This window comes from Lampris incognitus, chromosome 2 (genome assembly GCF_029633865.1).
Source record: "Lampris incognitus isolate fLamInc1 chromosome 2, fLamInc1.hap2, whole genome shotgun sequence".
NCBI classification, from domain to species: domain Eukaryota; kingdom Metazoa; phylum Chordata; class Actinopteri; order Lampriformes; family Lampridae; genus Lampris; species Lampris incognitus.
The window spans coordinates 34,547,610-34,574,649 of record NC_079212.1 but is presented as its reverse complement, the minus strand read 5'-3'; the positions used below and the strand labels follow the sequence as shown (position 1 = coordinate 34,574,649).

At 44.9% G+C, this 27,040-nt stretch overlaps 1 protein-coding gene across 1 annotated transcript in view; it reads left to right on the top strand.

The window, feature by feature from the left end:
- Window positions 1-16,441: 16,441 nt before the first annotated feature.
- Window positions 16,442-27,040, top strand: part of dalrd3 (DALR anticodon binding domain containing 3) — a 28,131-nt gene continuing 17,532 nt past the window's right edge. Inside the window, exons 1-4 of the mRNA XM_056275096.1 lie at window positions 16,442-16,764; window positions 18,821-19,128; window positions 20,070-20,377; window positions 23,033-23,091. Coding sequence (XP_056131071.1) covers window positions 16,543-16,764; window positions 18,821-19,128; window positions 20,070-20,377; window positions 23,033-23,091 — 897 coding nt within the window. The 5' untranslated portion in view covers window positions 16,442-16,542. The remainder of the gene's footprint in view (window positions 16,765-18,820; window positions 19,129-20,069; window positions 20,378-23,032; window positions 23,092-27,040) is intronic.

Here is a 27,040-nt window from a genome sequence, read left to right as displayed (position 1 = left end):
CCCATAATGCAGCTGTGATTGTGGGCACCAGCTGGTTGTGGGGTCCGTTTCCATCCCACATTACAAGCGTCATCCTGATCCACCCGGGTGAGTTCTGTCGTGAATGGTTCTTCCTTTATTGGAGTTGTGAAAATCCATAGAAAGATCTGAGGGCAGCCGCTTAAAAACTTTAATGATGGCCTCTTTTTCTAATCTCTTTGTCTTAAAAAGACCATATTGTAATATAACTTGTATCACTGTGTTGCTACTATCTACAATCTATAATATGTTTACCGCATTTCTGTCATAGACGTTGTTCCACAAATTTTTTTTTTAAAAATTAGGGTTTATGAATTGTTGAGGAAAATAGAAAATTTGAAGAAAATTATACCCCATCTCTAAAAAAGAAAAAAAAACAATGAAAAAGCTGTCTACTGTGGTATTGTCTCAATTCAATGTAATTCACTGTCCTTCGGAGCTTTCCTGTTCGATAAGGGGACGTTGGTTTGCAGAAACCATTTATAATAAAAACATACAATAAATACACTGTAAACATATTCAACTAATGTGTCTAAGACGCTTATGTGAGACTTTGAGTCCAAAGCATGTACACGGTCAGTCTATTCTAAATAAAACAAATCTTTCATCAACAGCTAAGCATTTTAAATACAGAAGGTTATTTGTTCCAAGATGTCAAGTCTTTGGAGCAGAGGTCTGTTGAGCTTCTGTTTCCACCATAAAAGTCCATTTAAGCTCAGCACTACACGTCATAACCCCGAGAACAACGAGCAGACTGAGACGTCTGTAAGGGTCTCTATTCATGAAGACTTCCTGCAACTGGAGGAATACTTGACGATAGAGTCCTTAGGCTGACACACGGTACGAGGTGTTGTTCCTCAATGACACGTTTTCTCCCGGATTGCTGGATAAAAGAGAGCAAACCGGGAATTTCGTGTCAGCCAAGAGCGACACCAACCACGGCGTCTGTCCACACCAGTTCTCAAGTCAATTCAAGCTGAGCTGATTGATGGGCAAGTTTGCACATGCAAGAAATGTGACTTGGAGTGATGCTCGCATAGAAGACATGAGGATCATCATTAAACACTAAGAGACAAAGATTACCTAAAAAAAATACGAGTATCTCCATTAATCACTTCAACGCCCAAATATTAAAAAACAAAAAAAAAAAAATTATAATTAAAAGAATGCTTAACAGAAAATTTGTGGATAGTTGTTTTTTTCCTAATAATCCTTAACTTACTGAACAAATGAATAAATCTAAACAACAGTTCAGTTAATGGCCACAATTTCAAAATTAATATTTTGGCCAACGGTGATGTTTTTTCAAGATACTGATCAATATATTGTATTAAAAATGTCCTGTGATTGAAATAAAGGTTGTATTGAAATAAGGTTGTCTGTTGCTGCCAATCTTATTACTATTATACCTTATACTGGTGTACCTATATACCAGTATAAGAACTATACCATATAGCAACTGCTGTATATGAACAATGCCTTAATGTAGCCAAAAATCTAAAGATTTATCTTAGGTGGAAACATATGACCAAGGGAAACTTGCTGTCTATAGTTATCCAAAATCAGCCAAACTCTTTATCATGAAGGTGTACTGCAATGATATCAAATATATCTTTTCCTACAGCATATTACTACTACTACTTTCGGCTGCTCCCGTTAGGGGTCGCCACAGCGGATCATCCGTTTCCATTTCTTCCTGTCTTCTGCGTCTTCCTCTGTCACACCAGCCACCTGCATGTCTTCCCTCACCACATCCATAAGCCTCCTCTTTGGCCTTCCTCTTCTCCTCTTCCCTGGCAGCTCCATATTCAGCTTCCTTCTCCCAATATACTCAGCATCTCTCCTCCACACATGTCCAAGCCATCTCAATCTTGCCTCTCTTGCTTTGTCTCCAAACTGTCCAACCTGAGCGGTCCCTCTAATATAATCGTTCCTAATCCTGTCCTTCTTCGTTACTCCCAGTGAAAATCTTAGCATCTTCAACTCTGCCACCTCCAGCTCCGCCTCCTGTCTTTTCGTCAGTGCCACTGTCTCCAAACCATATAACATAGCTGGTCTCACAACCATCTTGTAAACTTTCCCTTTAACTCTTGCTGATACCCTTCTGTCGCAAATCACCCCTGACACACTTCTCCACCCACTCCAACCTGCCTGCACTCTCTTTTTCACCTCTCTACTGCACTCCCCATTACTTTGGACAGTTGACCCCAAGTATTTAAACTCAAATGCCTTTGTCACCTCCACTCCTTGCATCCTGACCATTCCACTGTCCTCTCTCTCATTCACGCATAAGTATTCCGTCTTGCTCCTACTGACTTTCATTCCTCTTCTCTCCAGTGCATACCTCCACCTCTCCAGGCTCTCCTCAACCTGCACCCTACTCTCGCTACAGATCACAATGTCATCCGCGAACATCATCGTCCATGGAGACTCCTGCCTGATCTTGTCCGTCAACCTGTCCATCACCATTGCAAACAAGAAAGGGCTCAGAGCCGATCCTTGATGTAATCCCACCTCCACCTTGAACCCATCTGTCATTCCAACCGCACACCTCACCATTGTCACACTTCCCTCATACGTATCCTGCACCACTCCTACATACTTCTCTGCAACTCCTGACTTCCTCATACAATACCCCAGCCCCCTCGGCACTCTGTCATAAGCTTTCTCTAAATCTACAAAGACACAATGCAACTCTTTCTGGCCTTCTCTATACTTCTCAATCAACATTCCCAAAGCAAACATCGCATCTGTGGTGCTCTTTCGTGGCATGAAACCATACTGCTGCTCGCTGATCGTCACCTCTCCTCTTAACCTAGCTTCTATTACTCTTTCCCAAATCTTCATGCTGTGGCTGATCAACTTTATACCTCTGTAGTTGTTACAGTTCTGCACATCGCCCTTGTTCTTGAAAATCGGTACCAGTATGCTTCTTCTCCACTCCTCAGGCATCCTCTCACTTTCCAGGATTGTGTTAAACAATCTAGTTAAAAACTCCACTGCCATCTCTCCTAAACATCTCCATGCCTCCACAGGTATGTCATCAGGACCAACTGCCTTTCCATTCTTCATCCTCTTCATAGCTGCCCTCACTTCCTCCTTGCTAATCCGCTGAACTTCCTGATTCACTATCCCTACATCATCCAACCTTCTCTCTCTCTCATTTTCTTCATTCATCAGCCCCTCAAAGTATTCCTTCCACCTTCTTAGCATACTCTCCTCGCTTGTCAGCACATTTCCATCTCTATCCTTGATCGCCCTAACTTGCTGCACATCCTTTGCAGCTCGGTCCCTCTGTCTAGCCAATAGGTACAAGTCCTTTTCTCCTTCCTTAGTGTCTAACCTGTCATACAACTCACCATACGCCTTTTCCTTTGCCTTTGCCACCTCTCTCTTTGCTTTACGCTGCATCTCCTTGTACTCCTGTCTACTTTCTTCATCTCTCTTACTATCCCACTTCTTCTTTGCCAACCTTTTCCTCTGTATAATTTGCTGTACTTCCTCATTCCACCACCAAGTCTCCTTGTCTTCCTTCCTCTGTCCTGATGACACACCAAGTACCTTCCTAGCTGTCTCCCTCACTATTTCTGCAGTGGTTGTCCAGCCATCTGGCAACTCTTCACTACCACCCAGTGCCTGTCTTAACTCCTGCCTGAACTCCACACAACAGTCTTCCTTCTTCAACTTCCACCATTTGATCTTCGGCTGTGTCTTCACTCGCTTCCTCTTCTTGGTCTCCAAAGTCATCCTAGAGACCACAATCCGATGCTGCCTAGCTACGTTCTCCCCTGTCACCACCTTGCAGTCTCAAATCCCTTTTAGATGGCGCCTTCTACATAAGATATAGTCCACCTGTGTGCACTTTCCTCCACTCTTGTACGTCACCCTGTGTTCCTCCCTCTTCTTGAAATATGTATTCACCACAGCCATTTCCATCCTTTTCGCAAAATCGACCACCATCTGTCCTTCCACCATTCTCTTCTTGACTCCATACCTTCCCATCACCTCCTCATCACCTCTGTCCCCTTCACCAACATGTCCATTGAAGTCGGCTCCAATCATCACTCTCTCCTCCTTGGGTACCCTCTCCACCATGTCGTCCAACTCACTCCAGAATTCTTCTTTTTCATCCATCTCACACCCAACTTGCGGGGCATATGCGCTGATAACATTCAGCAATAAACCTTCAATTTCCAGCTTCATACTCATCACTCTGTCTGACACTCTCTTCACCTCCAGCACGCTCTTGACATACTCTTCCTTCAGAATCACCCCTACCCCATTTCTCCTCCCATTCACACCATGGTAGAAGAGTTTGAACCCACCTCCGATACTCCTGGCCTTACTCCCCTTCCACCTGGTCTCTTGCACACACAGTATGCCTACCTTTCTTCTTTCCATCATGTCAGCCAGCTCTCTCCCTTTACCAGTCATAGTGCCAACATTCAAAGTTCCAACTCTCACCTCCACATGCCTACCCTTCCTCCTCTCTAGCTGCCTCTGGACATGCTTTCCCTCTCTCCTTCTCCTTCGCCCAACAGTAGCATAGTTTCCACCGACACCCTGCTGGTTAACAGTACCGGTGGCGGTCGTTGGTAACCCGGGCCTCGACCGATCCGGTACGTAAGTCTTATTTATGATCCGCATATTTGATTTGGCAAAGATTTTACGCCGGATGCCCTTCCTGACGCAACCCTCCCCATTTGTCCGGGCTTGGGACCGGCACTAAGGATGCACTGGCTTGTGCATCCTCAGTGGCTGGGTTTATCTTTTCCTACAGCATAATATGCCTAATACGTATCGTACACTGAATGGCTGTGACTAAAGAAAATTCCCCCACCTCAGCATACACGCATGCGCGCGTGCGCACACACACACACATTTACTTAGGTCACTTTTGGGGACATTACATACATTTACATTCATTCCCCAGCTCATAACCGTAACTTTAACCACTGACTCCAAAAATCAGCTTTTTCCCAATTGGGGACACGGCTTTTGTCTCCAATTGGACAAGTTATCCCCAATTAACCGATCTTTAGTCTGAAATGTGTCCTCTAAAGTAGGCTAAGTCAGAAAACACACACACACATGGATTTTAAAAGAGTGTGTGTGTGTGTGGGGGGGTCTAGGGGTGGGACATGAGCACTGCAACCCCCCACCTTCGGCCCCCGTTCCAGTCTCCACAACATGCCAAATCAAAATGAATGCCATGCATTTCTACATTTTCTAGAAGCCCAAGCTGCCCTCAATATTTTACAGATAATGATAAGACTATAAATAGCATGGAAGATGTGGTCAATGGCTTCAACAGATTCTTTGTAAATGTGGGCCTAAAACTGGCAGAAAAAACAATCAATGACACACAAACAATCACAGAGGGGAATGACAGTGATTATGGGGATTATGGGGACAGAAACCCAAGTTCCATTTTTCTTAGAGCGGCAGGAGAAGGAAATCATGGACATTGTAAACAAAAGCCAAGTACAAAAAAATCTACTGACTGGGGTGTCCAGGTGGTGTGGCGGTCTATTCCGTTGCCTACCAACACAGGGGTCGCCGGTTCAAATCCCCGTGTTAGCTCCGGCTTGGTCGGGTGTCCCTACAGACACAATTGGCCGTGTCTGCGGGTGAGAAGCCGGATGTGGGTATGTGTCCTGGTCACTGCACTAGTGTCTCCTCTGGTCGGTCAGAGCACCTGTAATAAATTAATCGTGGCTTGACCCAGGCCATTTGGCAACCACATTTGTTAGCATCATTTGCGCATCACAAATGATCTGGACATTGATGGCGGGAAAATGTTTCCGATTAACGTAAACAAATTCATCCACCCAAGGTGCCCTTATGGCAGCATGTGTGCAGCCGACGGCGCCGAATACACCTGGGAAACCGGAAATCAGTGCAAATTGCATTTTGATGTTGGCCTGTTCAGCTGCTGTGTAAGGGAACCTGATGTATTTATTACTCAAAGAAATTATGCCACCCCACGCAATGGGGGCTCACGGCAGACTGGGATATCCCTGACCTGTCTGCAAGCATTGCCAAAACCCCGATTGTTGCCAACACCTGTAGATGGATGGGGGTGGCATGGTTTCTCCGAGAGTGTCATTCCAACGCAGGACCCATTTCAGTACACAATTCCAAGAGAACAGCTCTTGGAAATCGAAAGTGGCGCCAGTCATGATCATGGGCCAGAAACTCAGTAGGGTCTCTGAAGACTCGAGCTTGCCTAAATTGCACAACAGCAATATCTTCAACGCCAAAGCAGCCATTGTATCATTTGGCACAGCCATTACACATGGCTACAACCTTTATATAGTAGCATTTTAATGATATGTTAATTGGTCAAACCCGAAGGTGTAGGTTATTCTTACTCCCAAATAATAAAGGATAATTTTTATTTATATAAAGATCATGCACTACTTATTTGTTTATTTATGTAAAGATCATTATCATTAAAATTGTTTCAATGAATAGCGGCAAACATTTTTACTCAAGATACAACGAAATTAACGCTTGACAAAAAAAAAGGTTGGTAACCACTCATGTATCACGATGTAATCATAAATGAAGGTTTATTTAAGCTAAAGATTACATCCTAACACAATGTAGTGAAAGAAAAAAGCTCTAAATAAAATGTCGCCCAAATTCCCACTTTTATCATCCTTTTTTGCCAACTCGCAACATCACACCATCAAGACTCAGAAGACTGCGTATACAGTATGCATTGTGTGAAAGATGCGTACTAGTACTAGCGTTACATTCTCACTGCCCGTGGACTTTTATACATTTGGAAACCTGCGTGGAAAGTGGCGTAAGTTCACTTTTTGTGTGTAGGCATGGTTTATACATTTGGCCCCTTGACCCCACTTCTTCATAAACATTCTACACAATCATTGATATAATGGAGCTCAATGTTAATATTCCTGAGCACCCCCCAAATCTCCTCTACCTCCTGCTTAATGCCTCTCTACAACAAACACACCAACATGTCCACAGCATTAACTATAAGGGCAAACTATGAGGGCAAACCTTAAAACTAATCTCATTTTACTGCTCACCTGTGCAGCGTTAACGTCATTCTCTCTCATTAGGGTTGATACCTGATGTGATTGCCTATCCTAAACAAGCAAAACACAGCAGTACTGAGTTGATGTAGGAAAAACCGCTTTTTTTAATTTTTAAAAAAAGATTTTAAGCCCAATCAAATAGCTTTAAGTTATGTAAATGAGAACCTAACACGAGAACAAAATTAATGCACTTCTATAAAACTGAAGGCTTGCAATTTTAGATTGCAAGCTAGCTTTCGGTTTCCTTCCAAAGCAGACTTAGCAAGCCCACGTGTCCCCCTTCTTAGACTGTGAAACTGCAGCTGGTGATGGGGGACACTTGACTGTTGATGTTCACTGTACACCAACACATACTGATTAGTACTTAAGGTTTGACTCTCATCATCCACTGGAGCACAAACTAGGAGACATCAGGACGCTGGACCACCGAGCTGACAACGTCGCCACTGACACAGCGGCCGGGGAAGGGGAGAAATCCCACATTAAACAGGCCCTGGTTAAGTGTGGTTATCCTAACTGGGCATTTGTCAAAGCCAGGAAGACGCCCAAACAGTGCATCAGCCGATCGAAGAGAGAAGAAGGACAACAGCTGCCTAAACGTAAACCAGTGGTGATTCCGTGTGTTCAGTCCAAACACTGCATCTCAGCTGCTTTCAAAACCCCAAAAGATGCTACGCCAGAAATTGGTCCACCCCCAAGGAATCGGGTCCTCCGGCACAAACGGAGCAATATCTTGTACGCTGTTAAGTGCTGAGAGGATTGCTGTGACTTGTACATCGGAGAGACCAAACAGACGCAGGCCAAGAGGATGGCACAACACGGAAGAGCTAACTCATCAGGCCAGGACTCCGCAGTCTGCACTCATATGCAGGCCAGTGGCCACTCTTTCAAAGAGGATGTGCACATCCTTGATAGGGAGCAACGCTAGTTTGAACTGGGAGTCAAAGACACCATCTACGTGACGAGGGAACGACCATCCCTGAGCCGGTGGTGGGTGGGTGAGGGGGGGGGGCTAATAGTCTGTCGCCATTTTACAATTCTGTGATCGCAAACGTGAATAGTAATCGTTGCCGTTGTAACTCTAGTTAATGGTCGCAGCAATTTAAATAGCCATGAAACTGATCGTTGTTTTCGCTCGTTATGCCCCTGTATTGTTTATAAGGGTGGGGATACGTGCAGTCAGTTGAGAGTGAAGAAGTCACTATAATGCAACATTTCTCTCAATAAACGTGTCCAGATGAACTGATGCAACCTTCTGTGATCAAGTGGAATCATGTTTCTGTGAAAGTGTGGGTGTCGCAATACCCTTAACACACACACACACAAACACACACACACACACACACACACACACACACACACAGCATTCATCATTTCTCTTTCTTTCACACACGCGCGCAGGCACGCAGATAACGTTAGAGAGAGAAGGGGAGGGCTAGAACTGGAGTCTGGCACCAAGTTAATGTAACGTTAAGCTTGCCATCAACCATGAGGCCAAAGAACTGTCCGAGCGCTAACTTAGTTGGCCCATTAGTAACGTTACCTACACCAAATTAACGGTCCAACATGCGATGTCTATCAAAAGACGTTAGCACAGCAAAGGTTTGCAAAGACACGAGGGAATCCGGAGCTCAGATAATATTGTAACGTATACGAAGACACGTTAGTCGACCGGTTAACGTTGTCGCCCGCGGTGCGGGAGGTACGGGTTCGCGTCCCGGCTCTGGCGACGGTTCCCGGACTGCCTCCCTGAATTCGCTAATTTGGTGTCAGAAGTGGGACAACGTTAACCGGTCGACTAACGGGTTAGCCAAGGGCTACCGAGCCTATTCATCCGTGGTCGTTACATTGCCCCCTTCCTTCAGGAAGGGCGTCCCCGGCCGGACCGTCACAGCCGGGGCGCGAACCTGGCGCACGCGCTTCCAATGACCTCACGGTCTCAGTGTAACGTGCACGGATAAATAATTGGTAACGGGTTGGACCCTTTAGTCGAGTGGTTAACGTAATCGCTTGCGGTGCGGGAGCCCCAGGTTCGCGTCCTGGCTATGGCGACCGCGAATCCCGAAGGAAGGGGGCTATGTGGTGGTTCCCTCCATTGGATGCGCTTCTCAAAGGAGGGGGTTAGTGTTAGATATACGAAGACAGGGCCTGATGGGTTGGACCCTTCAGTCCACTGGTTAACGCTGTCGCCCGCGGTGCAGGAGGTACGGGTTCGCGTCCTGACTGTGGCTGCGGATCCCGGGTTGCCCCCCCCATCTGAATTCAATCCTCCAACCCCCACTTCATGCTAAGACTTGAAAGATTATGTAATAACACCAACCTTGTTTTGTATCTTAAATATATTGTAGCGAATTCGGGGGGCAGTCCGAGATACCGTCGCCACAACCGGGACGCGAACCCGTATCTCCTGCACCGCAAGCGACAACGTTAACCAGTAGATTAAAGGGTCCGACCCGTTAATCAAGGACCAACGCGTCTACTTATCCATGCACGTTACAATGTCTAACATATAGCCTTATTAAAATACAGTAATTTCATAAATCGCTAATCCAATTAATTTGCTAACAACTCTGCCACCAGATAAATTAACTGCGCTTCAGTTAAGCTAATCAGCTGGCTCATTAGCATGTTAGCTCAGCTCAGTTAATGGTAAGGTTAGTCATACGCATGAAACGGAACCACGTTTGCTACTGCTGAAATAACTTGATCAACATTAATTCCTCGATGCTAGCTGTAGTGTTCTGTGCCCTCTGGCTATGTTAACTTATAACATTAATAAAGCAAGGACGACTTCTCTCGTGCTGGGTGTTTATTCACCGACCGGATTCCCACTGACGTTGTTACGTACCTCACGTGACTTTGTTGTGGCGCTACGGAAAGCCGTAAGGGACATTAGCAAATCAAATATTACTAGCAAATATTACATCTCCCTTTTTCTGAAAAGTGCTGCTTTCTCTGCAGAGATACAGACCACGTTGAGCACGTTTATAAGCGAATACAATCTTAATAAGAAAGAATATGAAAGTGGAACTCTTATATAACTGGACTGCAACAAGTAGTGTAAAACATTTCCTTCACTGTCTAAATGTGACACCGTAATAACATTTCATCTTTTTTTTTTCATTTCATTACTGGTAACTGCAAACAGCAGGTAGGTACACAAGGTAAGTGAACGCTGTAAAAATTTCTTTTCAAAACATAGCAGGTATAGTACAGGTTGGTGTAAAATTCTCTCTTTTTTTTAACATTCATAAGTCAAGGATTTGTCTTGGTTTGATCGTGCGACCTGACCTCGTGGTGTAACCAGGCTGTGTGTCTGGTTGTCGCTGATTGTTCGTGTCTGGAGGTTCAGCATGCTCTTGCTGATGGGCTTGTGTGTTGTTGTTAGCGCTGGTAACAGTCTGCTGTGAAGTGTGTGTGTGTGTAGTGTGAGTGTTCACTCTGCTTTGTCGCAGGTGTTGACGGTTGCGTTGGTATATCTGACCTTCTTTGGTTTGGATGTGGTAGCTCCTGTCTGTGTTCGCTGGTCTTTCCACAGTTGCAGGTCTCCAGGATCCATCCTCCTGCCGGAAGCGGATTGGTGTGCCTGCGGGCAGGTGGGGCAGAGGTTTGGCTGTTCGGTTGTAGTATGCCTGCTGGCGCTGTTGACATACCTCTCTCCTTTTGTGAACATCCTCCTGACTGGCGATCTGTGGCTGCAGGTGTTTTGCTGTTGATGGGAGAATGGACCGCAGCCTCCGACTCATCAGTAGCTGTGCCGGTGATTTCAGGTTGTCCACCGGTGTGTTGCGATACTCCAGTAAGCTCATGTAGGGGTCTTTGTTCTCAGCTTTGGCTTTGTCCAGGATGCGTTTGGCCGTCTGGACAGTCTTCTCGGAGAGGCCGTTGCTCTGTGGGTAGTGGGGGCTTGTGGTGGTGTGTGAGAAACCCCATGTCTGTGAGAAGTTGCGGAACTCACCAGAGCTGTAGCACGGACCGTTGTCGCTGACGATAGTCTCGGGGATTCTGTGTCGAGCCATTGCTGCTTTCAGCTTCATGATGACGGCAGATGAGGTGCAGCTGTAAAGTCTCTCTAGCTCGAAGAATCTGGAGTAGTAGTCCACAGTGACTATGAAGTCCTGTGAGTTCCATGTGAATAGGTCTGTGCCTATCACTTGCCACGGCCGCTTGGGTATGGCGTGTGACCTCATTGGTTCCTTTGCATTTGCGCTGCGCCGTTCTTGGCATATGCTGCAGTCTGCTACCGCATCCTCGATCTGTTTCCCCATGCCAGGCCAGAACAGTAAGTCTCTTGCTCGGCATTTGCTTTTTTCCACGCCAAGGTGGCTGGCATGGATGCGCTGTATCATGTCCTTGCGAAGCTTTTGGGGGACAATGATTCTCTCACCTTTGAACAGGATACCGTCCATTTCTGAGATTTCTGCTCTGTGGTTCCAGTATTCCTGGATGCTGGGCGGGCACTTTTTCTTTGTGTCTGGCCAGCCAGTGAGTGTGGCTCGTCTGAGTGCGGTGAGCTGTGGATCTTGCGCTGTTTCCTGCTTGATTTCTGTGAGTCTTGTGTCGCTCACAGGGATGTTGCTGAGGACTGTGTGCACTTGGGCCTCCATCCCTTCCTGTAGGTCACTGCCGTGGTGTTCTATTGACTTGCGTGACAGTGTGTCGGCCACCGGTATGTCCTTACCGGGGCGGTGGATGATTTGGATGTCGTATTTTTGGAGCGCCAGGATCATCCGTTGCAGCCGGGGTGGTGCTGCTGCCAGTGGCTTTTTTAGTATTGCCTCCAGAGGCTTGTGGTCTGACTCCACAATCACTTTTCGTCCGTACATGTACTCGTGGAACCTCTTGCAGCCGAAGACCACAGCGTAGAGCTCCTTCTCTATCTGTGCGTAGTTTTCTTCAGTGCTGTTGAGTGACTTGGACGCATAGGCAATTGGTTTGCCATCTTGGAGCATGACAGCCCCAAGGCCACTTTTGGATGCATCCACTTGGAGTCACAGCTCTTTCTGCGGGTCGAAATATGAGAGTACTGGACCTGGGTGCTGTGTAATGAGATTCTTCATCTCTTGGAACGCCTTGTCGTGGACTGCATCCCACACAAACTCACTGTCCTGTTTCAGAAGCTGTCTGAGGGGTGAGTTTATCTGTGAGAGGTGTGGAGCGAATCTGGCGAGGTAGTTGATCATGCCGAGGACTGTCTCCAGCTCTGCTTTGTTCTGTGGGGGTTGTATGTCCTTGACCGCCTTCACCTTGTGTGGGTCTGGTTTGATGCCTTCGTGTGAGAGCGTGTGGCCGAAGTAGCTTACCTCGGACACGCATATGTGACACTTGTCGGGGTTGAGCCTCACCCCTCGCTCCCTTGTGCGCTTCAGCATCGCTCTGAGACGCTGGTCATGTTCCTCTTTAGTCTTGCCGAACACTAGTATGTCGTCCACTATGGCCGTCACACCGTCCAATCCTTCATATGTTTCATCCACGTGTCTCTGGAACTCGTCTTGAGCGGACACGATTCCGAATGGCAGTCTGAGGAAACGATACCTGCCAAACACTGTGTTAAATGTCGTCAACATTGAGGATTCAGTGCTCAGTTTGATGGCCCAATAGCCTGACCGCGCGTCTAACACGCTAAAGTACTCAGCTCCAGCGAGCTTTGTGGTGGCGTCCTCCAGCGTGGGGAGGGGGTAGTGAGGTCGTTGTATCACTTTGTTAAGAGCTCTGGGGTCTAAACACACTCTAAGTTTGCCTGTCTTTGGCTTCTCAACAATGACGAGTGCGTTCACCCATTCTGTGGGTTCTGTTACCTTACAGATTATGCCGCCTTTCTCCATGCTGTCAAGCTCGTCCCTCAGTTTGCTGCGTAGGGCGATGGGGATTCTGCGTGGCGGGCAGATGACCGGCGTTGCATCTGGTGTGACGCGGAAGGTGCACTCGCCTGGGAACTCTCCTATTCCCTGGAAAACATCTGCATACTCATCCATTATGCTCTGTGATGTGACATTGTTTTCCTCGCTCACAGCCATCACTATTTTTACCAAGTTTAGGTCACGGCATGTTTTCATTGCCATGACTGGTGGGGCGTTTGTGTCAATGACGTAAAAGTCCAGCATCATTGCATTGTCTCTGTACTTACATTTGAGTTTGCATGTGCCTTTCACGCTCAGCGCGCCTCCTCCATATTCAGTGAGTCTGTGTATTGCTGGTTTCAGTGTCACATTTTTTAACAGTGCCTGGAACAGGTTGGTGGGAATAGTATTGGCCTGTGCCCCAGTGTCTAGTTTAAACTTTACCTTCTGTGGAGGTGTGCCAATTCCAACCTCTACGTAAGCCTGCTCGTTGCTTTTTCCGTTGTTCTCTATTGAGATACAGTCTATGTACAGCTCTGTCTGTTCTCCCACAGCGGTGCTCTCCACTGTAATGTTGTCGAAGTACAGTTCTTCCTGCTCTCTGTCAGTGGTGTACTCTTCTGGGTTCTCTCCGACGGCATGTACTGTGCCGCGGTAGTACTTTGTCTGTCCCTGGGAGCTAGACTTGCGTACTTTAGCAAAATGATTAAGCTTCTTGCATTTAATGCGTTGTTTACCCTTAGTTGGGCAAGTGGCTTTAGCGCCGTGTAGCCCTCCACAATAGCTACACGCCCTAGCGGCGGTGCTAACGTTACCTTCCCTTTGTCTGAAGTTAGCGTTAGCTGCTTTGGGTGCGTTCGGTTTGTAGGTCTTTCTGCCTATTGCGTGCACCGTTTCATGTGTGCTGCCCTGGCCCATAAACTTTAGCTGTTGCTTTGCTAGCTCGTGTGAGCGGGCTACATCTATGGCTTTTTCTAGCGTTAGCTCAGCTCCCTGGCTAAGTAGCTTTTCTCTCACTCTGGGTGAGTTGGTGGCAAACACGATGCGGTCCCTCACCATCTCGTCGGCATCTGGGTAGCCACAGTCTTTGACTAGGATTTTTAGCTCAGTTACAAATTGTTCGAAGGATTCACTCTCTCCCTGCATCTTTTCATGAAATTTATATCTGGCATAAATCGGGTTTGCTTTGGGGGTGATGTACTCAGTGTACTTATCGTAGTACGTTTCTAGCTTCTTGGCTTGTTCTCCGCTGAGTGTCCAAGTGTTGTGCACATTGCGCCCTTTTCCCCCTATCCAGAGCAGGAGGTAGCTGCATTTCTCCTCTTCATTCTTCCCGCGCAGGGGGCCCGTGAACATTAGCTCCGTTGTTTGTCGAAATCGTCTCCATGCTTCAGGTAAGTTCGCCGATTCCCAGTCCATCCGTGGAGCTGGAACGCCGTACGAATCCATATTGGGTATTTAAACTCCGCTACTCTGACACCATGTAATGATCTGTGCCCTCTGACTATGTTAACTTATAACATTAATAAAGCAAGGACGACTTCTCTCGTGCTGGGTGTTTATTCACCGACCGGATTCCCACTGACGTTGTTACGTACCTCACGTGACTTTGTTGTGGCGCTACGGAAAGCCGTAAGGGACATTAGCAAATCAAATATTACTAGCAAATATTACACTAGCGACAGCTAATTTAGCACTAAGAGTGCAGACAGTTAAATACCGCTGCAAAGGTTAGTAACTGGCATGGTAATCCATTTTTATTTCTCAAATGGTGATCCCCTTACCGTAGTACAACCCCTTTCGGCCAATGCAAAATCCCCGACAATCGCTGCCTTGGCTCACTAATTCGTAACGTACATGAATAAGTAGACACGTGTGTGTGTGTGTGTGTGTGTGTGTGTGTGTGTGTGTGTGTGTGTGTATTTATAATATATATATATATATTTCTGGTGTGGCAGCAATAAGATGACAAAAACATTGTAAATTTTACTTTTGTATTTAGAGTCAAATTTACAAATTTATTTGAAGACAAATAATTACAAAGAAACACTAAGTAGCACAATGAATTATGTGGGAGATTCTGAAGTAGCAAGACTGCAGTAGTATTTTTCTTGTAGAAAGTACTTTAATAATCTACACTCTATTTACAGGTGAAAATTCTTCTGGAATTCTGTTTCCAGATGTACAGTGGCAAAATGCTTGGCTACTCCCCTTTGAATTTTGTTTTAATAGCAAAGTAAAAGAGGTACATCTAAACATTTTGCACAATATATATCCCTCCAAATAATCCAATGATTCAAGTAAATTCTTTAATGGACAGTACAAGCCTGTTTCATGCCATAAGCAATCATCAGCTGTCAATCCCTCCAAATAAAGATTATCAAAATTTTTAGAAATAGACACCAAATTTAGTTTTTGTTGATTATTGTGAAACTTTGATAAATTTATTTTATGGTTGTCTTTATTCCATCAAACTTTGGACAAACTTGGAGGATTATATTTTGAGCAAAAACAGTGGCCAGGGGTGGCCACGACCACCCTGATACTATCCCTGCCCCCCCCCCGCTGCCCCCCCAGCCACGAGTGGCATATGCAGAATATGCTTCTGATTATGCATAATGTGCTTCTATCTGATATTTTACATTAGGGGCTGTTCATTTAAATCAATAATGTATATTTTTCATAATAATTCATGTCAAAGGAAATAACAAATGCATAGCCAGGCAGCCAGCCGTCACTGCGTCACACTCCCTCCCTCATACACAGTCTGCCTCTGACAGCAGCTTAACTTAACTCTCATATTGACAGTTTTCAACTAGCCTATACAGTATACTACAACAGCAAAATAGAATTCCTGAAATTCAGTCATGGCTTTTGGTTTTGGTGTGCCACCCCAAGCTTTTCAATTGCCCCATTTGGCCACCCCTATGAAAAATTTCTGGGGGCGCCACTGAGCAAAAATAGTCAACGAATTGTGATTGAGTGTGAAAGTGTTATTACAGGTTTTGTTTACAATGATATCTTGTTGAAGAAATTTGTAATCCTTATGATATTATTGGGGAAATACTATATAAACACAAATCCAAATTTCAGAAATCTAAGTCGTGCTTTAAGGTGTTGTTATTTGATTATCATTCCTTGATTGAGTCTCTTGTGTATCAAGAATAAAAAGAAAATGTGTGTCTGTTAAATTTAATGAAGAATTACAAATATAATACTTTTTATGATGGCGGTAGAATTTGTATTGATTACTGGCGTCTGGTTATTTGAATTATATTAGTTTTGTAATTATTTTTCTTTAATTAAAAAAAAATCACCGGGTCCACAAGGAAAAGGGTCCCGAGGAAACATCGTGTGCATGTTAACAGTTCCGTGCACAATTCCAGCCAATGCGGAATTTTCCCAGCCGATGCGAGGTCGTTGCGTGCGTGCGGGGTCGGGTGGGAAAAATAAAGACAGTTTGCGATTATTCTGTTTCAAATCTCAGGAGACGGCGTGTGTAGTTAGGTTTTAGCCATCGGTATGAGCATGTTGTGACTTGTGTATGTATGTATGTGTGTGTGTGTATGTGTGTGATAGTCTGTTGGCGAGCCGACTAGTTAACGTGTACGACGATGGAGACAATCGAGGAACCGTCCCCCCTCCGGATCAGCCCGACAGTGCGTGCACTGAGCCTGGCGCTCCGGGCAAAGCGGGGGAGCGTCCCCGGTGCCGCGGACAGGACCTCCGGCGAACCGGAGAAGCTTTGGTTCAAGGAGAGCAGCGCTAAAAACCTCCGAAACAGGGATTTTCTGTCGCCGACTACCATGCTCAACACGCTCTATGCGGACGGCCAGGTCGGTACGATGATGATGATGTTGGTATGACATTTCAGTTGTGTTTTATTTTATGCGTCTGTTCGTTGTTTTCTTCTTCTTCTTTTTTTGCGGTCGATGGACCAATTATGAACGCTTGTGTTGACATCAGCCCAGTTGACAGCCACACACACACACACACACACACACACACACCATTAGCGTTTGAGAGGTGAGTTTTTGGGCCACGGAAACCTAAATTTTACCTTCACGAATTAATGACATCTATTTTGCCTGATATCATACACAATTGTCATGTCGTTACACTCCATTTCCATCTTCAGTCTGACACTGAAGAAGAATCAGTAGTCAACTAACTCAGTGGAGTGGGTGGATTCACAGACCTGGACCCAGCCAAACATCTATTGGCAATGCTGGATGAATTAACGTTCGCTTGGTTGATTTGAGGCCGCCGACACAGCCACACCATAATAGAGCCAACATCGACTACCCGCCCGCGGCACCGATCGTGGGCCCCTGGATGCCAGATGCAATATATTTACACCGAGCAGCCAAAACATTAAAACCACCTGAGGCTACTGCCATCAGGGAATACCCTTGCCATGAAGGGATGTACTTGGTCTGCAACAATGTTTAGGTAGGTGGTATGTGTCAAAGTAACATCCACATGAATGCCAAGACCCAAGGTTTCCCAGCAGAACGTTGCCCAGAGCATCACACTGCCTCTGCTGGCTTGCCTTCTTCCCATAGTGCATCCTGGTGCCATCTCTTCCCCAGGTAAACGACACACATGCACATGATGTAAAAGAGAACGTGAGTCATCAGACCAGGCCACCTTTCTTTGCTCCATTTCTGACACTCACATGCCCATTGTAGGCGCTTTTGGCGGTGGACAGGGGTCATCATGGGCACTCTAACTGGTGTGCAGATATGCAGCCCTATACACAGCAAGCTGCAATGCACTGTGTTCTGACACCTGTCTATCATCGCCAGCATTGACTTTTTCAGCAGTTTAAGCTACAGTAGCTTTTCTCTGGGATTGGACCAGATTGACTAGCCTTCGCTCCCCATGTGCATCAATGAGCCTTGGGCACCCATGACCCTGTAGCTGGTTGACTAGTTGTCCTTCATATGACCACTTTTGGTAGGTACTGACCACTGCATACCGGGAAAACCCCACAGGACCTGCCATTTTGGCGATGCTCTGACCCAGGCATCTAGCCATCACAATTTGACCCTTGTCAAAGTTGCTCAGATTCTTATGCTTGCCGATTTTTCCTGCTTCCAAAACATCAACTTCAAGAACTGACTGTTCACTTGCTGTCTAATATATCCCACCCATTGACAGGTGCCAGGTGCTATTGTAATGAGATATTCAATGTTATTCACTTCACCCATCAGTGGGTTTAATGTTTTGGCTGATCGGTGTGTGTATATGTGTGTGTGTATATGTGTGTGTGTGTCGCCAGACAGATGCACACATCAGCAACAGAAAACACACCAAGTTTTCTGTTTTGCTTCATTAAAGCAATTGGATATTTCCCTACTTGAACTGCAGGTCTGCTGCTGTCAAACATGTTCCATTATGATGATAATGGAGTGAAAATGAGTCCTATAAGGACTACACCAATAACGTCTCACTGTCCCAAACTGTGTAGTCATTACCTGATTGTTGGGCTTGGGCTCTTTTATTTTAGTTTGTTTGTGCACGTACATGTATGAGGAAGGCTAATAATTTTGTATGTTTGGCTCCCTTATGTATCTTAGAATATGTCTGTGTTCTAATGTGTGTTTGTGTTCTTCACTTGTATGCGTGTACACTGACATTCTTCCATCTCTGTGTGTTCGCCCATACACGTGTCTGCATGGGTGTGGCTTATCTCGAAATCTCTAAATAAGTGAATGTGAATGTGGTCCTCATTTCTTTGCTATCCTTCACTCACTCACTACTTTTTCATTTATTGATTGACCTGTTAATCGATAATATACCATCCCCTGTCCATTTTCCACACATTTCACTCGTTCCTTATGGAGATTCATTTATCTTATCTTATCCCATCTTATCTTATCCATCCAGGTCCCTTCAATGGTGATGTCGAGGGTCCTCTCCCTCTGTGGGAGTGGTGTTCTCCCTGTTGCTGATGGAGAGGTGATGGGTGAAGGGTTGAGGGTGAGGGTTGACCGGACTGCATGCTTTAGGGCTGTCCTAGCAGTTGGAGCTTCAGATTACATGAAGCCTTCGTGTCAGAGGCAGGGCTGCGTGGTGCTCAACTGCCCTGCACTGCACCCTAAACCCAATGTACCTACTCCTGGTATGCTGACTCTGGGCCAGTTAAGGACAGTTCTGCTGGCTGACCACATGGGGGCAATGCTTAGACAACAGGGGTGAGTCTTCCGCTAACTCCTAATAAATATCCACTCTGCAATACTTTTACTTCAGCTACCTGTTTTTATTCCAACTTGCTCTTAATCTTAAGAGCTCCGTCTCTCGTTGCTTTTCATTTTTACTTATTTTCTGAGCTGTTCTCTTATTTGTGATGGTCCCATGAAAATTTTCAGGACATTGTCGCTCAGACCTGTGCCAATCCTTACTTTTCAGTCATTTTTGATGTAGGAACTGAAAGTTATTCTTCTGTTGTGCTTATTCCAAGTCACTCTGTATAAGAGGCACAACACTGGCTAAATGTAAGATCCACTTGTGTTCCTCATGTCAGAAGGTGCCCTTTACAAAACAATATGCCTTGTCAAGTGCAGGGTAGTAAGCTCGCCACTAGTAATTTAAGTATCCCTTTTTATTAGGAATGACAAGTGAAAAAACTTTGTGGAAACATAGAAGACAGGAAGTCTGTGCTTTATGATAATAATGTGATGCTTTATTGATCTCTGTAGAGAAATCTATTTCTACTGACCCAGGAAGGTCAGGGTGCAAGGGTTAGTAGAGGACAGCTCCAGGGCTTGTTGGTGTTCAGTATCTCTTATTGTAAGGATGGACACTAGTTGATACAGGAGGTCAAAATCTGTAGTCCTCTGGTTGAAGGTGTTTAAATACCAGGTCACCTTCCTGCTCCTATATCCAAAAAAAAGAACCGGCTTTGTATGGTAGCAGAACTGATGACCTTGTGGGACTAACTTGGATGTAATAATTAACCATTTGTAAAATATTGATTGACACAGTAACCCACCAATCAGAGCTTAGCAATCGTTTCTTTTTCCTCTGACATCTGACACCCCACTAAGAGTAATAGTGACATTAGAGCAATAAGGCAAAGTTTTATCTTACTGAGGGATTGGTGAAATAATCAATGAAATTTTCCTTGTCATTTCAGATTCACTGTGTCCTACTGCCCCATTCTTCCTGAGGACAGTGATATCACCACCTTCCTCCAAACCCTGGGCATCGATTGGCCAACTGTACCTGTCAGCTGGACCAATGAGGAGAGGGAGGAGAAGATCCAGAAAGCACTGGAGAATTCCTCGTATAGAGAGAGGGAGACCGAAAGAGACAGTAGACCCAGTGGAGGAGGGAGGAAGGCGGAGGACGGAGAGAACGAAGGAGCACTCAGGGTAAACCTAAAACGAGTGTTCCAGGAGGAGGGGTTGCCTGGATATGACCCCAGTCTCGGCACCTTCACAGGTGAGTTCGCAACAGGTTGGGCATGGCTCTGCTGCAATGGGACACTTGGCAATCAATCATCAATCAAGTTGCAATTTATATAGCAATGAATTTAAGAGGGATTGTGAAAAATTTGATACTTGCTTTGGGGTTGGAAATTAATCAGTCTGATGCAGGGGTGAAAATCTGATATCAACTTTGGAGGGGACAATTACATGAAATTTTCTCAAGTGCAATTCCTGAGGGGGACACCAAAAGTAGTGCTGTACATCAGGGGTGAAATATTGGGGGGGATATATCATATTTTTCCCAGGGCCGGGATTTCCGCCTATGGTCTGATGATGTAAACCTTAACATGAGCAGACTTGAAGATGCCAACTCTTTACACTGTAAGATTTTCGCTACAATGTTGCCTACTGTCTAATCCATATATTCAGGTCAGTTTTTTTTTGGTGTTGCAGAATAGCTTCTGTACATCTTGAGCCCATCTCATCCTTTATAAACATTCTAGGTTGACAAACTTCCCCCAAAGGATGGGCACATATTGCAAAACATGGGGGGAAAGCAGACCATCTTGATACACTGTGGTATGTTGTGTAGATACAGATATGGTGAGGAGCTACAGGTATAGGGACTTACAAGATAGCTACAATGCACAGAGATTGAAGTGGAAGGTAAGTAGGCAACCAGTGTGACTAACAATGCACTATAAGCCTTTATGCTTTGTGTTATACTAAAATCAGTTGCCCACTCTTGACTCAAAGAAGACATACCAACTTGTCTTAAAAGAAACTACTGTGTGTAATCTGTTTTATATAAGAGATTGGATGTGTATGTGTGGGATGCATGCTTCCCCCATACAGGCCTACAGTTCAACAGGAGGTCTGTATGGATATTAGCTGACACTTAACCACATCTTTGAAACTAGACATTTTGTATTCAAACTTTTCTTCACTCAACAGGAACTCAGGATGTAAGCTCTTGTCAGTCATTGACTGTGAAATAATACTATAGTGTTCCTGCCTTTTTATGTTCCAGCATCAAAAGGCCTTTGTACACTCAACCAAGTATTTTTTGTAAATGTGTAGGAGGCCAATACATCAACGTGGAACAGAGTGACTCCTGCACTTTTACAACTACTGTAGGCTACTTTATTGACATTTCGGTATTAAAACCTTGATCAGAATTGCTTTACGCTCCACAAAGTGCTTTTTTTCTCCTCTCTGTTCACTTGTTGAGACTGTGTATATTCACTGCTGTTGGGAGTCATGGGTGGGTTGCTGGTGGGGTGGAGGCAAATTTCCCATTTTTGTTTGATTTTGGTCCTCCTTCAGCAGTCTTATACGTATATATACCTTGTCGTACAGCATAAGGAGGGAATTATAGCATGGTAAAGTTTGTCTATTTGAATCCTTCCACTCTTCACTTATGGGGGGGGGGCAGGCTGGTTGGTGGAGATATCATCTGTCTTTTGTTTTGATTCCTTATTCATCTGTACCTGCAGACTAGCAAAAATCTACCAGGCTTATACCTTGAATTTCAAATCATGAGTAGGGCGATGGAAATGTACAAGAATTTGAATTCATCCTCTTTTCCTAACTTGTTATGTCCATTAGTTCCCCCCCCTTCTTTCTCACTTTCTTCCCCTTTTTTTAGGGGGGGGGTTTCCCCCCCCTTTTCTCCCCAGTTGTACCTGGCCAATCACCCCACTCTTCCGAGCCGTCCCAGTCGCTGCTCCACCCCCGCTGCCAATCCAGGGAGGGCTGCAGACTACCACATGCCTCCTCTGATACATGTGGAGTCACCAGCCACTTCTTTTCACCTGACAGTGAGAAGTTTCACCAGGGGGACGTAGTGCGTGGGAGTATCACGCTATTCCCTCCCAGTCCCCCCCCCCCCCGAACAGGTGCCCTGACCAACCAGAGGAGGCGCTAGTGCAACAACCAGGACACATACCCACATCTGGCTTCCCACCTGCAGACACAGCCAATTGTGTCTGTAGAGACGCTTATGTGGTCATCCAATCGTTTAACTACTTGGGCTGTCCTTTCCCTTCCTTGAAGTCAACCTGCTTACTTTAGTCAGTTGTTAAGAATTAATATTTGAAATGCTTTCTGTAACCATTGCAGGAATTATTTGTCCATGTTTGCATCAAAAAAAAGCTTTAGCTCATTGTAAATCTGAGATAAAGGTGAGCCGAAATGGGCTTTTGAGAATGTTTCTCCTTAGCACTGGAGTGTATATTTGGTCAAAAATGAACATTGGGACATGGTGAACATATAAAAATTTCTGCTTCCTCAAAATGAACCAAATCCAAACCAACCGGACAGCAAGTAGGAGAGCAAACAAAAGTACAATGCTGAAACATTGTCTTATCACATGTGATAGATGCAAACAGTTTAGAAAAATAACATTGAAGTGAGCTTGGCTTTTATATGACAAGGTGGAAGGGGGCAGGAGCCTTGTGGGATGATATAAAGTTACACTCTTCAAATTTTGCACATTTGTTGACATTAGTAGATTGCGTAAAATTAGGGCATGGCTACTTAGCTAAAAGAATGGAAAAAGATTTTTTTTACCCTTTTCATTTCAGCACGTCTTAGCAATGCTGACTTAAGTAAATGATGCAAAACCAAAGGTGAAATGTATTCTGAATAGTAATTGTTTTGTTTACAGTGCACAGAGACAGTCTTTCCCACTTGGCGCAACTGGACCTAGCCACAGCTGACTGCCCGGTAAGACATTTTTACACACACACACACACACACACACACACACACACACACACACACACACACACACACACACTCACACTCACACTCACACTCACACACACACACACACACACACACTCACACTCACACACACACACACGAACTGAGCACACGAACTGAGCACACGCAGCAAAAATGGCAACTTCCATGTAATCAATAGTGTCTGTGGGCACAATTCATAGAGATCAGCAATGATAAGCATACACTCATGCTCACATGCGTGCGTATAGACACTGTTACATCCCCAAGGAAGTCCAGGGGATGAGGTGGTAACACTAAAAATTAACCCAGGGAAAAATAAGCGAAGAAAACAGATCTATGAGAAATTAAGAATTTATTTAATAACTCAATATCAATTAACCAAGACAGACGCCACAAAACAAACAGATCAGAAGTCTAGCCTTACATAAAAAAGGGAAGGCTGGTCTAGTTTTAAATACAACAAAGAACAATACAAAACCAACAAACAGTCGATAGACTACACCCTCCCTCTAAAATGGAGTCAAACTACCAATTTCGGTACACACCAGCTCACGAGGGTTAAACTCTACATAACATGCAGACTAGAAGTTACTGAATGGCCAATTGGGAACCACCTGCTTTCTTCTTCAAGTCTTTATGCCCAGGCATTAATGGTGCAAGAGACTAGTCATAGACCCAGCTAGGAAGCGGGACTGCACCTGGAGAGACACACGGGAGGGAAAGAAACACCACACAGCGTTACAGCCGTAACACCCCCTCCCATAAAAACAAACTAGTAGTTTGTTATAAAGACACTTCAATAACTTTTAATGCAATAATAACGATTAGGGAACCCAACTCTACTGGTGCGATCAGATTTAGGAGCCATTAAACATAGAGAACTCCAGGGGCTTCAACTGGGCTTGGCCAAACCATTTTCCAGCAGGTATTGCACTTCTTTTTTCACCGTTTCCCTACAGGGCAGCGGTAGGCACGATGCTTAATTGGCGCCACAGTACCGACATTGTCATGTTGTAACACATTAGTGCACAATGGCACATCACTAAACTGCGATAGGAGTGGAGTAAACTGATTACATCATCCCGCTGGCATTTGGGAAGGTAGGACAGATGTGAATCGATTCCAGAAAGATACTCAGAATTAGACAACCTGCCACACTGCTGACCATCAGTAGGCATTGTCAACCCATCCTCAGACAAGGAACCCACACAAACCAATGAAGCATATACCTCACCAGGGGGGGCAGTCTCCAGAGTTTTTTCTTCCTCCCCTGGGCAGCTTCTCTGGAATGATAAGGCTGGCGCATGTTAATGTTATAACCAGATTTTCCTTTTGCTCTCAGGCATGCGGATGACAATCTGTGTCAGACACTTTGCTTTCCACCACATAGGGACCTGAAAAACGGGCAATGAGAGCAGAGCCAGGCATTGGCAGTAAGACTAAAACTTGATCACCGGGCTGAAACTGTCACTCAACCACTTTCTTATCAATCTTGCTTTTTCATATTGCCTTAAGAAATGGAGAGGGCTTCTTTTGCCAGTGATGCGCGATGCAAACGCTCTTAACACTGAAACAAAATCGATTAAGTTAGTCTCTGGAGAAGAACTACACATAAACTGCTCTTTGAACACTTTCAGTGGGTCATACACATTGTGACCAAACAATTTCAGCTGGGCTGAACCCAAGAGACTCCTCTTTCATGTCACGAATGGCAAAAAGAACAAAAAGGTACCCCTTCATCCCAGTTTTTCCCCTGTGTCATGACAGTACTTCCTCAGCATGGACGTCAGAGTTTGATGCCAACGTTCAAATGTGTCTTGTGACTGGCTGGTATGCACTGGATACAGAGTGAGAGACACCCAAGGACTGCAAAGTATGTTTAAAAATCTTGGAAATAAAGTTAGTTCCCTGGTCAGTCTGCACAACATTTGGAAGCCCAAGTGTGGTAAAGAACTTGGTCGAAGCTCTCGTGATGGCTGGAGCAGTAATTTTTTGCAGGGGATTGCCTCAGGGAAATGGGTGGAAACACACATTACACAGTCAATACTTTGTTCTGGGTAATGGACCAACATAGTCCATGATGTGTTCAAAGAGCTCACCAACAGCAGGAATGGGGTGCAGAGAAGCTGGAGGCACTACCTGGTTTGGCTTTCCCACAATTCAGCAGGTGTGGCAAGATTTATAGAAACAAACCACATCAGTTTTTATTCCTTGCCAAAAGAATTTTTTTAAGAATACAGTCATAGGTTTTAGTGACACCTAAATGACCAGACCATAAATGCTCATGTGTTAGCTCCAGTACATGCTTCTAACAGCTAGCTGGAACAACTATCTGGGAAGGACTGTGCCCCTGTCCTTACCTGAATCATCTGCTGCATCATCTGACCTTGAACCCACTTGCAAATCAGCACACTGTTATCAACAAAAAATGACTTTTTCTCTGCACTTACTAATATCTTCAACAACTGCAGCAAAACACTTTGCCAAGGACGGATCACTTTTCTGGGCACTAAGTGCCTCACGAGTCAGAGGCAGTGATACTACAGTATGAATAACTGACTCTGCTATACACTCACTTTCTTTTGAGAAGCAGTTCACTGGTTCACTAACAGGTGGCAACCTGTCCTCAGACAAAGCAGAAACAAAAAGTGAGTCAGATAAATACACATCCTGGCCCTGCTTATGTGCTTGAGCTCTAGTCAGAACACTAGCTGTAAATACATCTGGATGATTTTGGGCCAGGTCATGTTCAGCCTCAGTAATGGGGACATGAACAACTTAGACTTTACTCCCAGCTATGTCATTTCCCATGATAAAGTCAATGTCGTCAATAGGAAAACAGGAATAGACAGCTACTAGGAAGAAACCAGTTATCAGGTTAGATTTTATATGAACACGGTGGAGGGGTTTCGCTCGATACCTTGTGTCACAAGCAGACTGAGCACCCAAGGGCAGGACACTGGAGAGGATAAAAGATTGTGAGCCACCAGTGTCTCGCAACAATTTGACAGGGCACTAGTCCTCAGACTTTCCTTTGAGACACACAAATCAATTAAAGATGAAAGGTTTAAAACAATCATCAGGCACTTTTGGAGCAGCAGGCTGGCCACCAGGAGACAGTTTTAATTAACCCCACACCCTTTGGCTGTTTTGAAGCTGTCGCCTGCTGTTTTCACTTCAAAGCAGTTGGCAACTATGTGACCAGGCTTGTGACAGAAAAAAACTGTTTCTCAATCTTGGAACTCGACGATGGTGCATTGGCATGTGTGACATGCTGGCCACCAGTTCTGAGAGAAATCACAATAGGAGGAAGAATCATGCTTGGTAAAAAAAAAAAAAACTTGTGTGTAAGAGTGAACTCATCCACCAGAGTTGCAGCCTGTTGTAATTTAGTTACTTTTTGTTCATTTAGATTAGACCACAGTACACTCAGGCATACAGTTTTTAAATTCTTCCAGCAACATCAGCTCACACACGGAGGCAAGGACGTCAGCCTTACATGCTAAACACCCTCTATCAAAGAAGATCTCTTTCTCCCTGGCAAAATCAACATGTCTGGCTTAACATCTTTTTAAGGCTTTGGAAATGCTGTATAAAAGTCTCTGGCAATAGCTCATTCACTCGCAAGATAGCGCTTTTGACGTTATCATACACAAGGCTGTCTTCAACAAGAGAGAGAAGAACAAACCTTCTGAGACTTACTAGTCAGCTTACATTGGAAAAGTATTGCCCACACATCATTTGTCCAATGTAAAGCAATGGGAATGTGCTCAAATGCCCCGAAGTAGGATTCAACTTCAGACTCTCGAAAAACAGGAACCAAGGAGATGTTTTTACTCACATCAAATGTATCATTGGAATTCGATGATAATTGTGCACCAGCAGAAACAGGAACCATTGCACCAGAATCTGCCTTACCTGTCTACAA